This window comes from Salvelinus alpinus, chromosome 6, assembly GCF_045679555.1.
Source record: "Salvelinus alpinus chromosome 6, SLU_Salpinus.1, whole genome shotgun sequence".
Classification (NCBI taxonomy): Eukaryota; Metazoa; Chordata; class Actinopteri; order Salmoniformes; family Salmonidae; genus Salvelinus; species Salvelinus alpinus.
The window spans coordinates 45,461,942-45,477,024 of NC_092091.1; the positions used below are offsets into that span (position 1 = coordinate 45,461,942).

The following is a 15,083-nucleotide window of genomic DNA, read 5'->3' on the forward strand; positions in this document are numbered from 1 at the left end:
GGCTCACGAAGCGATGGCTTCCCATCCGACAACTTGGGGGCTGATATGAGCCGTGCGCTAGCTAGCTAGTGTCACAGAGAACACTGACCTATTTTCACAAGGCAGACAAAAACTACAGCAAGAGACAGAGAGAGAGACACACAGAGAGAGTGAGAACAAGCTATGGAGATTAAGAATGAAAAATAGGCACCGAATTCTGCCGCCTTGAACTCTGTGGGCTGTGGGTCTGGGTGGGATTGTTTGGGTGTATGGCAGACAGACTGTATACGACTGTCACTCCACTCTACAGTAATTCTACTTTAAAATACCTTTCATACAATGTGGTTTTGGAGTACGGCACATTCAGACTAAGGGCAACATAACAGATTAGCAATTGTAATTTGTCGTGAGGTTTTAATGGTTTAAATTATACCCAACTCTTATATCAATTTAAGTGTTTCTGTGGTCGGTTTGAATTCACATTTATAGGCAGGCATATGCCTTCAATTTCTCGAATGGACTAATAAATGCTATTTGAGAAAGGGTATTTTGACTTTGACTTTTTTCCCTTGAAACCTCAGGATTGTAGTCTAGAGATGTTTGACAGTTACAAATGCTAGTTTGGCAGGTTCATGTTTCTTTGAGCTAGCGGGGGAAAGATTGACTCTTTAAACTGACACAAATTTGGAAAGAGGACAAACTTACGCACGGACACACACACACAGTTCTGTAACCTGGAATATATTTACTCAGATCCCTCCGCTAAGACAACAGCACTAGTCTGTTGCTCTACTGTGAGCTTGGTGGAAAAAAACACACATTCAGTTCAACAGGGATACTGTGTTATATTAAATCACCATCACTGCTATAGCACTTCCAGTGACACAGAAAGTTCTATACAAAATATATTTAGAGAAAGAGGTGTATTTAACAGATTGAACCTGCTGTTACTATGACTGACATAGTGAAGCCGTTTTTATGAATCAGTGGTTTCCGTTGGCAATATTTTGCATATGAAATCATATGCAAACAAAACCCCAACGGTGGAGGCAACCGTCTTGACAACCCAAACCCTGGCATACAAAATCCACTGTTACCACCCAGAGCATATGGTACAAGATTTGCATACTAGGTTATCTCAGGAAATGACATTCCCTGAACTGAAATTTGTCCCCACTTTTCTCTGTCTCTACTTTTCTCTTTTCCAGTTCAAATGCAGTACCAGTGTGTGTCCAGCCTGAGACCGAGTTAGCATAGTTCTCCTCCCAGTAACTGGGTCTGTATCTATATAGTAGTCTCTCTAGATGTCCGCATTGCTCCCACAATTTTCAAATGCTCTAGCTTAAGAGTCTCTGTTGCCAAGGGTCTGGTTTTCGAGCATCTGCATAGCGTGATTAATCCTATCCCCTCTATGAAGCAGCCAGCTGCAGGCTGCAGACAGACTTCAAAGGCAGCCGGAATCGCCTCCAAAGCCAACACACTGGATCAGTCCGCCCCCACATCACTGCCCAGGATTCAATGCGTTGTACTAGATTGGTTTGGGGACTCTGCTACACGGTCGACTTCGTTGGGAAACGCAAGCCTTGGATTACACCGGGTGACTAGACTACACCAATGGCTTCCTGGTTTCCAAAATGATTAACCCCCAAACAAACCACTACCCTGTAACCTCCAGACAAAATCACCCTTACACTATTATCCCTCCCTATTGACGTTACTTCAACCATCCAGCCCCCACTACCACCCTTTCCCCCTAACCCCCATATCAAATCACAGATTCCCCATTCCTACCTCCCCTGAAGTCCTTCACCAAGACTATGGTAATTGAAGCAAGCACTTCTAGAGTTATATCAGAACCGTAATAGCCTGGCGCTCAGCCCAGAACCTATTACAATGTCTGAGCACTAGAGGAGAGAAACCAACCTCCTCCATCCACAACCATAAACACCACTTACTGTATAGTAGTATACCAGAGCTACACTGCATTACAAACACAATATCATTTATTTAGATTTCTCTACTTGTGTGCTTGAGTGTATTAGCTATTTACAGTCCAGGTCTACTTGGCCATTATGCAGGAAGGATAAGGTGAGGAGAGCAATGATAGGGATTGGGGGAAGCTACAGGAGACCGGAATCTTTTTTACCCATAGTCTTCTCTACTCATAGTCAGAGGTTCAGTTACCACATAATCATCACCAACACACCTAAAAACACATTATCAGACAATTCTGACAGGCCCGAACACCTCGTTCCACTGACTACCACACTGTACCAGACCATAACAACAGGAGAGAGGAAGACAAGCCCTTACCTGTTCAAACTCTCTGAGGCTGTGGCTCTGGAGAGGAGGAGGAGGGCCGTTCTCTGTCTCATTACACAAGAAATCTAGAAAAAAGAAAATGAAACACCTGAAAGCTGCAATAATTGTCAGGTAAACAAAAACATATTTCGTTTTAAGAAAAACACCTCTGGATTCTCACCAGGCCATCGCTCAGTCAGACCTCTTAACCGGGTTGTCAGGGTCAAGTGAATTGATTTGCACTTTGCAGAAGTGTGATTGACTTGCAAAACAACAGCATGTGTGTTACAGCTATCCTGAAAAGTCACAATCTGCAATTACTTGAATCCCGGCCTTAGTAACGGTGTGGAACTTACGTTGTCTCATTAAATTCCTATTAGTGTTTGATACAGTGCATTCGGAAAGTATTCAGACCCCTTGACTTTTTCCACATTTTGTTACGTTACAGCCTTATTCTGAAATTGATTAAATACTATTTTTTCTCATCAATCTACACACGATACCCCATAATGACAAAGCAAAGACTCGTTTTTAGAAACTTTTGCTGATAAAACAAAAAAGAATGGAAATATCACATTTACATAAGTATTCAGATGCTTTAGTCAGTACTTTGTTGAAGCACATTTGGCAGCGATTAGAACCTTGAGTCTTCTTGGATATGACGCTTGGCACACCTGTATTTGGGGAGTTTCTCCCATTCTTCTCTGCAGATCCTCTCAAGCTCTGTCAGGTTGGATGGGGAGCGTCGCTGCACAGATATTTTCAGGTCTCTCCAGAGATGTTCGATTGGGTTCAAGTCCGGGCTCTGGCTGGGTCACTCAAGGACATTCAGAGACATGTCCCGAAGCCACTCCTGTGTTGTCTTGGCTGTGTGCTTAGGGTCATTGTCTTGTTGGAAGGTGAACCTTTTCCCCAGTCTGAGGTCCTGAGCGCTCTGGAGCAGGTGTTCATCAAGGATCTCTCTATACTTTCCTCCATTCATCTTTCCCTTGATCCTGACTAGTCTCCCAGTACCTGCCGCTGAAAAACATCCCCACAGCATGATGCTGCCATCACCCTGCATCACCGGCGGGATGGTGCCCGGTTTCCTCCAGACGTGATGCTTGGCATTCAGGCCAAAGAGTTCAATCTTGGTTTCATCAGACCAGAGAATCTTGTTTCTCATGGTCTGAGAGTCCTTTAGGTACCTTTTGGTAAACTCCAAGCGGGCAGTCATTAGGGCTGTGGCGGTCATGACTTTGTCAGCCGATGATTGTCAAGCAAATAACTACCGGTCTCACGGTAATTGACTGTTAATTAACATAAACACATTTAGCATCTCCTGGCTTCCACACATTAAGAACATGTACATTTTAAAAAGTTGAATAAATCCATGTAATATAGCCCACACCATCACAATAAATCCATTACTTATTTTAGACAGATCTAAAGAAACATGAAGAAAATGTAGTCTATTTCAGAAGAACAGAATAGCATGTTAGGCCCTGATCTGGCTATGCCATATGGCTGTGGGCTACACTAGTTCATTTAGCAGACAAGATTTGCTTAGAATTCCATGTCATTATTTTATAATATGAAGAATACAATTGAACAAAGCTGAATAAAATAGAAAGGATATTTTCTCCAAACGATTTAAGGGAGTGCGCACATGCGGCTATTCGGTGTTGAGCGGTTAACAAAGAAACAGGTACTGTTTTATACTTAATTTAGAGTTATTTATGTAACTTTAGTTGTGATACAAATGTTGGGCTATATGTTTTGATGCTATATGTTTTGATTTTAATACATTCTATGGCTGCGTGATGCGACACTAATGAGGATTTGAAAAAAGTCACTTGAAGGGCATGAGCTCTGCTTTGTTTTTTTTGCGCAGGCTGTACACACTACATCAGTCTCTCATTCACAATTTTACAAGCACTTGATAATGCCTCGAATTTCCTGGCTGCATCCCCTTTGTGTGGCTGTAACGCCCCCTAAAAAATTCCATACCTTTTGCAGCTAGTGGCCGTTGTGCCCATGGGCTGAATATAATAATTATAATTCCCTTCTCCCGGCTACGTGCTGAAGTACATCTCACTCACATGGCTCTCCGTCACGTGATCGGGTCTTTCTTGAAGGCTACAAGTGAAAACAGACACATCAAGGACGCAACTGCGAGCATCCTTATCCAATTCCGAGGCACATATTGAAGATATTGGACACATTTATTTTTTGTCAGCCAACATGATGAGTAAGCATAACGAACAGCAAAAGCACTAGCCTATGTCAATCTACTATTTCTTTCTCTCTGTGCAAGAAAAATATATTCCAAACATAGTCTGGGACAGTTGTGGGATGCGATAGATCCCAAATTAATACAACCACTAGCATAAAGAAACACTGTTTTAAGCAATGAGCCTGGCGCAACAGATCAGAGTGTTTAGCTTAAAATGTTGATAAACTATTAGGCTATTTTTTCAAATTATAAGCGCCGCAATGCGCACACGACAGGAAAACACCATTCTCAAAAGTGTGATTATGCATGTAATGATTTATTTAAAAGGTGCATTTTTATGGTGAAAATGATCTTCCCCAAATTTGAAACTCACACGCTCCGTAAAGCGGATCATTATGCTTCATTTTAAGAAGTTATGTGGCCACTTTAGCTGTGATACAAACCTCATCAAAACATTTAGGCCTATGGGCTAGGCTACATCAGGCGTGCAATTATGATTTGAAAAAGTTGCATTAAAAAAATGCACTGTTTCTTGCATTATGCTGGGCATCATTCACAAGTGATAGGCTAATATTGTCACCCATCAGACTATTCTTTATTTAATCTGGTCTTTACATACACTAAATAATATATATGTGAAATTAATTTTGATTTAGTATGGACCATTATCATGCGGCGGTAGTACGGTCACAATAACAGCCCTAGCTGTCATCTGCCTTTTACTGAGGAACGGCCTTCATCTGGCCCCTCTACCATAAAGGCCTGATTGGTGGAGTGCTGCAGAGATGGTTGTCCTTCTGGAAGGTTATTCCATCTCCACAGAGGAACTCTGGTGCTCTGTCAGAGTGACCATTGGCTTCTTAGTCACCTCCCTGACCAAGGCCCTTCTCCCCCGATTGCTAAGTTTGGCCTGGCGGCCAGCTCTAGCAAGAGTCTTGGTGATTCCAAACTTCTTCCACTGTGTTCTTGGGGACCTTCAATGCTGCTAGAAATGTTTTGGTACCCTTCCCCAGATCTATGCCTTGACACAATCCTGTCTCGGAGCTCTACGGACAATTCCTTGGACCTCATGGCTTGGTTTTTGCTCTGACATGCACCGTCAACTGTAGCCTTATATAGACAAGTGTGTGCTTTTACAAACCATGTCCAATCAATTGAATTTAACACAGTTGAACTCCAATCAAGTTGTAGAAACATCTCATGGATGATCAATGGAAACAAGATGCACCTGGAGCTCAATTTCGAGTCTCATAGCAAAGTGTCTGAATACTTATGTAAATACGTTTTTTCTGTGTTTTATTTTTTTCTGTACAAAAATGTCTCTCAACCTGTTTTCGCTTTGTCATTATGGGGTATTGTGTGTTGATCGATGAGGAACATGTTTAATTTCATACATTTTAGAATAAGTCTGTAACGTACCAAAATATGGAAAAAGTCAAGGGGTCTGAATACTTTCTGAATGCACTGTATCACCCCTGGGCCCTGTTAAAAGTACTTAGCCAACATGGTACGGTCCGTTACAGCTGAATATGCTCCAAATGGCCTAATGCCAAACTTCTCTTTAAAACGACTAAATACCAGGAACATTCTCAGGAAAACCACACAGGGATACAATAATGTGTGTTTTGTTCCTTGACAATGGGTGTTTGGCGGATTTTGGAGGGGGGTATAGAATGAGTGGGGAGATGCGGGGTTACGTCCCGAGGGGCTTAATCACAGAACCATTGGCAGAGCTGAAACTTCTGACAGTTCTTTAAAATCGCAGTAGGAGCTCATTACAGATTATTAAAGAGCTGTGCGTTGTGTAGAGTGTAGGCTAGGCTACAGAAGATGTCCTGGACCCGGGCCTAAAGTTTAACTGCTGGTACACAGGCCAGGCCAGGCTACGAGAAATGACATAACACCCATATGATTGACGACTGCACTGTGCCAAACGTGTACACACAGGAACTAGGAAGGGGGGGGCACATCCAAACACATTCTAACACTTTTTTGTACTCAAGAGTAATTCACAGAGGCAATACTTGTTAAGTGTCTTTAATAACAGCTGTATGGTCTAAACATGTCCTTGTATGGGCTGGGTGGGTTAATAAATAAAGAGTTAAAAATAATAATATAGTGAGAGGTGTTTTTGACCAAACAGGAAGGGAGAAAAACCTCAGGATAGAAAGAGGGTGAAAAGTCCCTTTAGTGAGTGAGAGAGAGAGTCACAGAACCTGAATTGAATATTGTGTGTGTGTAACGGGAGTCTAGCTCTTCCTCCTCCTCGGACGAGGAGAGGCGAGAAGGATCGGAGGACCAATGTGCAGCGTGGTAAGTTTCCATGATTTAATATACACGAAGACAAGACACTATACAAAATAACAAACGAACTAACCGTCACAGTCCCGTGTGGCACAAACACTGACACAGGAAACAACCACCCACAAAATCCCAACACAAAACAAGCCACCTATATATGATTCTCAATCAGGGACAACGATTGACAGCTGCCTCTGATTGAGAACCATATTAGGCCGAACACAGAAACAGACAAACTAGACACACAACATAGAATGCCCACCCAGCTCACGTCCTGACCAACACTAAAACAAGCAAAACACATAAGAACTATGGTCAGGACGTGACAGTACCCCCCTCCTGAGGTGCGGACTCCGCACGCACCCCTAAAACTCAAGGGGAGGGTCTGGGTGGGCATCTGTCCGCGGTGGCGGCTCCGGCTCCGGACGAGGCCACCACTCCACCATTGTCTTTGTCCCCCTCCTTAGCGTCCTTTGAGTGGCGACCCTCGCTCCCGACCTTGGCCTAGGAATCCTCACCCAGGTCCCCACTACATTGAGGAGCCAGCTCAGGACAGAGAGGTAGCTCAAGACAGAGAGGTAGCTCAAGACAGAGAGGTAGCTCAAGACAGAGAGGTAGCTCATGACAGAGAGGTAGCTCATGACAGAGAGGTAGCTCAAGACAGAGAGGTAGCTCATGACTGGAGGGCAACTCATGACTGGAGGGCAACTCATGACTGGAGGGCAACTCATGACTGGAGGGCAACTCATGACTGGAGGGCAACTCATGACTGGAGGGCAACTCATGACTGGCGGGCAACTCATGACTGGCGGGCAACTCATGACTGGCGGGCAACTCATGACTGGCGGGCAACTCATGACTGGCGGGCAACTCATGACTGGCGGGCGGACTGGCGGGCGGCTCATGACTGGCGGGCAACTCATGACTGGCGGGCAGCTCATGACTGGAAGGCGGCTCATGACTGGCGGGCGGCTCATGACTGGCGGGCGGCTCATGACTGGCGGGCGGCTCATGACTGGAAGGCGGCTCATGACTGAGTGGCGGCTCATGACTGAGTGGCGGCTCCGGACTGAGTGGCGGCTCCGGACTGAGTGGCGGCTCCGGACTGAGTGGCGGCTCCTGACTGGCTGGCAGCTCCTGACTGGCTGGCAGCTCTGGCGGCTCCTGACTGACGGACGGCTCGGGACAGACGGGCGGCTCGGAACAGACGGGCGGCTCAGATGACGCTGGGCAGGCAGGCAGTTCAGACGGCGCTGGGCAGGCAGGCAGCTCAGACGGCGCTGGGCAGACAGGCAGCTCAGACGGCACTGGGCAGGCAGGCAGCTCAGACGGCGCTGGGCAGGCAGGCAGCTCAGACGGCGCTGGGCAGGCAGGCAGCTCAGACGGCGCTGGGCAGGCAGGCAGCTCAGACGGCGCTGGGCAGGCAGGCAGCTCTGACCTGCTGAGGCGCACAGTAGGCCTGGTACGTGGTACCGGCACTGGAGGTACTGGGTTGGAGACACGCACCATAGGGAGAGTGCGTGGAGGAGGAACAGAGTTCTGGAGACGCACAGGAAGCCTGGTGCGTGGTGTAGGCACTGGTGGTACTGGGCTGGGGCGGGAAGGTGGCGCCGGATATACCGGACCGTGAAGGCGTACAGGAGCTCTTAAGCACCGAGCCTGCCCAACCTTACCTGGTTTAATGCTCCCCGTAGCCAGGCCAGTGCGGCGAGGTGGAATAGCCCGCACTGGGCTATGCTGGCGAACTGGGGACACCATACGTAAGGCTGGTGCCATGTACACCGGCCCGAGGAGACGCACTGGAGACCAGATGTGTTGAGCCGGCTTCATGGCACCTGGCTCGATGCCCACTCTAGCCCGGCCGATACGTGGAGCTGGAATGTACCGCACCGGGCTAAGCACACGTACAGGAGACTCCGTGCGCTCTTCTGCACAACACGGTGTCTGCCCGTATTCTCGCTCTCCACGGTAAGCCCAGGAAGTTGGCGCAGGTCTCCTACCTGACTTCGCCACACTCCCCTTTAGCCCCCCCCAATAAATTTTTGGGTGAGCCTCTCGGGCTTACAGCCGCTCTGCCTTGCTAGCGCCTCATAATGCCGCCTCTCCGCTTTTGCTGCCTCCAGCTCCGCTTTGGGGCGGCGACACTCCTCTGGCTCTGCCCAGGGTCCTTTACCGTCCAGAATTTCCTCCCATGTCCATTCCTCCTGGTACCGCTGCTGCTGTCGCTGCTGCCCGTTGCCACGCTGCTTGGTCCGAGTTTGGTGGGTGGTTCTGTAACGGCAGTCTAGCTCTTCCTCCTCCTCGGACGAGGAGAGGCGAGAAGGATCAGAGGACCAATGTGCAGCGTGGTAAGTTTCCATGATTTAATATACACGAAGACAAGACACTATACAAAATAACAAACGAACTAACCGTCACAGTCCCGTGTGGCACAAACACTGACACAGGAAACAACCACCCACAAAATCCCAACACAAAACAAGCCACCTATATATGATTCTCAATCAGGGACAACGATTGACAGCTGCCTCTGATTGAGAACCATATTAGGCCGAACACAGAAACAGACAAACTAGACACACAACATAGAATGCCCACCCAGCTCACGTCCTGACCAACACTAAAACAAGCAAAACACATAAGAACTATGGTCAGGACGTGACAGTGTGTGTGATAAATGACAGAGCCAGTGTGAATCTCCACTTACCAGTCATGTGTCCTATACTCTTGGTCCGGGCCTGCCGATCACCAGCATAGTGCCTGAAACAGAGTTTTCTTTTTGTCAAACACACATAACATCGAACATCCGGTTTTTATTACCTTGGATAGACTGGAATATAGTTTTACTCACATCCAAAACGTACAAAAAAGTGCTCAAACTGTTTGAGCTGAGAGTAGGGACAGAAAGTATTTCCTGGTCGGGTCACGTGATCAGGAAAAACTATTGTGCCTACTTCCTACTAATGAAATAACACTAGTGATTAAACTATGTGGAACACAGTGAGCGGTGGAGTAGAGGCTGGGTTGAGTTGAATGTGTTCACACACACATGTAGCAAGCACATACTGAACATTCAGATTTTTAAACCACACACACTTCTATTTTTATTTATTTATTTATTTAACTAGGCAAGTCAGTTAAGACCAAATTCTTATTTACAATGACGGCCTACCCCGGCCAAACCCTCTCCTAACCTTGCGCCTGGGGGAACAGCTGGCCTGTATAGGCAGCATCTGAGTGTGTGTGTGTGTGTGTGTGTGTGTTAGTTCTAACCGTGGAAGAAGCCTAATAACTATTCAGACAGACAGACCACCAGGTCACTGTTACTACAACAACAACAGCAGGTCTTCCCACAAAGCTGAATTTAAAAAGCCCTTACTCATCAGCACCTGCCATGGGGACCAACATGGAAGTCTGAGTAATCAACATGGTGGACAAAATAATGAGTATACGTCATTTCATTATGATTACATCAATATAATTTGGCATTTTCCAATGTGTATTGCTGCCACTAGTGTTTCGATTTGTCATTAAATGTAGTCCTTCCTATAGGAACAAACTTTCCCAGTAGATAAAACGAATCATCCAATCAGTGTTGTGACAGATGACTAACCAAAAAAACCTGATGACGTGGTTTGTCTGTTCTCCCATGAGAGTGATTACTTTGATTACATAATACAGTATATTGATAGCCTTAGATCCACACACAACACCACAAAGCCTTCAAAACAAACAGAAGCACACCAAACCGCTCAAAGACAAACTGTAAAAATACATTTTGATTTTCCTTTAAAAAACACATACCAGCGAGCTACACACGACTAAACCTACAACGGGTTATTCAGTCTAGTCCACATGCACACTCCCCTGCGTATTTATTTGAACAGTGAAGCTGAACGTTTTTATTTGGCTCTGTACTCCAACATTTTGGATTTGAGATGAAATGTTTTCTATGAGGCGCCAGTACAGAATGTCACCTTTTATTTGAGGGTATTTTCATACATATCTGTTTTACCGTTAAAAAATGTACGCACTTTATGCATGTAGTCCCCCCATTTGATTGTGAGTCTTCAAACTTGTTGGATACCTTTGCAGTTTCTTTTGGTTGTGTTTCGGATTATGTTGTGCCCAATAGAAATCAGTGGTAAATAATTGATTGTGTCATTTTCGAGTCACTTATTGTAAATAAGAATAGAATATGTTTCTGAAATTCTTCTACATTAATGTGGATGCTACCATGATTACGGATAATCATGAATGATGAGTGAATAATGATGAGTGAAAAAGTTAGAGGCATAAAGATCATACCCCCTCAAAAAAAATGTTCCCTCCCCTGTTATTGGTAATGGTGAGAGGTTAGCATTTTTTGAGGGGTGTGATCTTTATGCCTCTGTAACTTTCTCATTCATCATTATTCACGATTATCCGTAATCATGGTAGCATCCACATTAATGTCGAAGTGTTCCGAAAAATATTCTATGAGCCAAATTAAAAGTTTTAGCTTCACTCTCCAAATAAATATGTAGAGGAGTGTATATCATTGGCAGCAGATTAAACACCTTACCTGCCCCTGTACAGAAATCCATTCATATCCAGGCCATATTCAGTTCACAGTAAATCAAAATAAAACAGACTAAAAAAAAAGCACTGGGAGGATTCCACAGGATTCAAGAGGCAGGGTATCCCATAAGATTCCTCCAGAGCAGTAGTATCTCCTCAATGGCTACTCCAGTTCAGTTGAGATCAGTGTTGTCCTCCTCAGACCTCAGTAAGAGCCAGTCCTGTTCCTGTCCATAACCCCAGACTAGAGACCACAGCCGGGCTGTTCGGCCACACAGCTCCCTGAGGACACGGGGCTCCAGACTGTCATTTGACGTGGCAGGCCAGCCAGGGAAAGACAGGATTCCAGTGAAACACAGGTCCCCTCCACACACACACACACACTGGGAGGAGTAGTGGTAAACAGCACCAGAGCAAAAGGTACACAAACACTCAGATAGAGAGAGGGAGGAAGAGGTAAAGTGTGTGTGCTTCTGGTTCAGCATGAAAGACAGATCTGTTCCAGCACACTCCCCACCAAACAGGCAATTCAGTATGAGGCAGTGTGTGTGTGTGTGTGTGTGTGTGTGTGTGTGTGTGTGTGTGTGTGTGTGTGTGTGTGTGTGTGTGTGTGTGTGTGTGTGTGTGTGTGTGTGTGTGTGTGTAGGTTGGTTCTTCTATCAGTGTGGGGACCTAAAATCCCACAAAGTCCCCACAAGGATAGTAAAAACAAGGACAATTCTCCCTCGTGTGAAAATGTCCCATGTCCCCATGAGAACAAAGGCTATTTTAAGCTTAGGGGTTAGGGATAGGGTAAAGGGTAAAGGGGTTAGTGGTTAGGTTTAGGTTAGGGTCAGGGTAAAAAGGATTTTCACGGAGCACCACTAAATCCATTATTAAAAAATGGAAAGAACATGGCACCACAACAAACCTGCCACCAAAACTCATGGACCAGGCAAGGAGGGCATTAATCAGAGAGGCAACAAAAAGACCAAAGATAACCCTGAAGGAGCTGCAAAGCTCCAAAGCGGAGATTGGAGTACCTGTCCATAGGACCACTTTAAGCCGTACACTCCACAGAGCTGGGTTTACGGAAGAGTGGCCAGAAAAAAAGCCATTGCTTAAAGAAAAAAAATAAGCAAACACATTTGGTGTTTGCCAAAAGGCAAGTGGGAGACTCGCCAAACATATGGAAGGTACTCTGGTCAGATGATACTAAAATTGAGCTTTTTGGCCATCAAGGAAAACGCTATGTCTGGCGCAAACCCAACACCTCTCATCATCCTGAGAACACCATCCCCACAGTGAAGCTTGGTGGTGTCAGCATCAGGCTGTGGGAAAGTTTTTCCTCGGCAGGGACTGGGAAACTGGTCAGAATTGAAGGAATAATGGATGGCACTAAATACAGGGAAATTCTTGAGCGAAACCTGTTTCAGTCTGTTTCAGAGATTTGAGACTGGGACAGAGGTTCACCTTCCAGCAGGACAATGACCATGAGCATACTGCTAAAGCAACACTCAAGTGGTTTAAGGGGAAACATTTAAATGTCTTGGAATGGCCTAGTCAAAGCCCAGACCTCAATCCAATTGAGAATCTGTGGTATGACTAAGATTGCTGTTCACCAGCTGAACCCATCCAACTTGAAGGAGCTGGAGCAGTTTTGCCTTGAAGAATGGGCAACAATCCCAGTGGCTAGATGTGCCAAGCTTATAGAGACATACCGCAAGAGACTTGCAGCTGTAATTGCTGCAAAAGGTGGCTCTACAAAGTATTGACTTTGAGGGGGTGAATAGTTATGCACGCTCAAGTTTTCTGTTTTTTTGTCTTATTTCTTGTTTGTTTCACAATAGAAAATATTTTGCATCTTCAAAGTGGTAGGCATGTTGTGTTAATCAAATGATACAAAACCCCCAAAATTTCATTTAAATTTTCGGTTGTAAGGCAACAAAAAAGGACAAATGCCAAGGGGGGGTGAACACTTTCGCAAGCCACTGTATGCATGTATGTGTGTGTGTGTATGAAACAAGACAGGTTCAGAGAGGCCGCAGGTAAAACAGGGGATCAGGAAATGATCTCCTCTCCAACTGAAAACAGTGATCGCTGGATGGTCCACTGCAAGTCATGCACCGACAAGGTTTCAGATCTTTGGTGTCGCTCTTAAGAAACCTTTCATTATAGATACCTTACGTAACACTGGTGGAAAAAAAACAGCAATTTATTCTTGACCTTTTATCATGTCTTTTGTCATCGGGCTAAGAGAAGCTATGGCTGTCACCTAAGCACGCTATACTGATAGAACCGTTGAGAAGACAAGGGGTTCATTCCACTGGGTTTATTCCAACAGAGGGTGAATGCCATTCCATGGGAATTTTGATCAAAACATTAGGGTGTGGTCAGTGGAGTAGCTATATGTGGGGGGGAGCAGTCAATTAGATTATGCATATTATGAATATTCTCTCTCACACACACACACTCGCCCCCCTCATCCACCCTTCACCCTCTATCCTCTCGCTCTCCTTATCTCTCTCTCTTTGTGTCTGTCTCCCTCCTCTCTCTCAACCCCCCCCCTTCTCTGACGCATCTGCCCTCTCTAACTCGCATACCTGTCTGACATTTCACAAGTCTAACCAGTGTGGAACAGGGGAGAAGAGAGGAGGCTCCCACATGCAGCTTGGGCAGGCTCCAGATAGCTATGCCCCTGCTGCACTGCATGTCTGTACAGGGGAGAAGAGAGGAGAACATTGTGTTTTATTTGCACTGTTCTTGTGCTGGGCTGTTATCATGTTGTGTAACCATCAAAACACCTCACTGTGTATATGAGTTAATGTGTCTTGTGGTTTTTTTCCCCTTCCTTCAACTCTTTCTTTCCTTTCGTGATGTTAGATCGTCGTTGCGTTGCAGACATTGTCGTCATCATCATAACTGTTGATTTCATCCCAATCATGGTTACACTCCCTGCCTGCAGTGTTTCTGCCGGCCATGGGAAATCTCACACATAGCTCTGAGAAGAGTATCCAATACCAGGTCTAGCTTGGAGTTGTATTTTTATGATAACATAGCTACAGTATTTCACCTTTTAATGTGTATAGCATTGCTTACTAGGTGTGTCTAATCAATTTTGTAACCACTCCCTCTTAGGGCTAATTGGAAAAGCTGTTCAAAAGAGGACATTGTATTCTTTTTTTTGTACTCCCTGACGAAGGCCATGCAGCCGAAACGCGTCGGTTTAAAAAAAAACTTTGTTTCTATTGAACATCCCATACTAATAAAGGCATTTTAATTAATTATATGAAGAGTGCCTTGGTCCTCCTTTCTTTTTGATGACCAATTTACCCCTTTTACCAAAGAGCGCCTTCTATCTACCAACATATACTATTGTGTACCTTAGTAGCGCTTCCCTTCCTCCTCTTTCTACCAGGTCAGGTCAATTCAGGACAAGAGGTAAGGTGTGAAAAACCACTACTGACCTTTGGTTGATTCTCAGAGACATGATATCATGATTTAATGAACCAACATCGGTTCAATAAATGGAACCAAAATGACTGATCAGTCATTGCACTGAGAAAGTTCAGACAGTGCAAGTCAACCTATGATCTGTCGTAAGAGAACCTATGATCTGTCGTGAGAGAGAGAGAGAGAGAGAGAGAGAGAGAGAGAGAGAGATCGAGAGAGAAATAAAGAAATCTAAAGAGAGAGAGGGAGCAATGTATTGGTCTGGCTCTACTACAACAAGGTCACTGTAATTACC

The 15,083-nt window shown here is 45.2% G+C and overlaps 1 protein-coding gene across 1 annotated transcript in view; it reads right to left on the reverse strand.

Moving 5' to 3' along the window:
- Positions 1 to 11,831, reverse strand: part of LOC139577561 (myomegalin-like) — a 124,162-nt gene extending 112,331 nt beyond the window's left edge. The window contains exons 1-3 of the mRNA XM_071404644.1: positions 11,361 to 11,831; positions 9,504 to 9,556; positions 2,293 to 2,366 (exon numbers count right to left, since the gene is read on the reverse strand). Of these exons, the coding sequence (XP_071260745.1) occupies positions 2,293 to 2,366; positions 9,504 to 9,556; positions 11,361 to 11,386 (153 nt within the window). The 5' untranslated portion in view covers positions 11,387 to 11,831. The remainder of the gene's footprint in view (positions 1 to 2,292; positions 2,367 to 9,503; positions 9,557 to 11,360) is intronic.
- Positions 11,832 to 15,083: the final 3,252 nt, after the last annotated feature.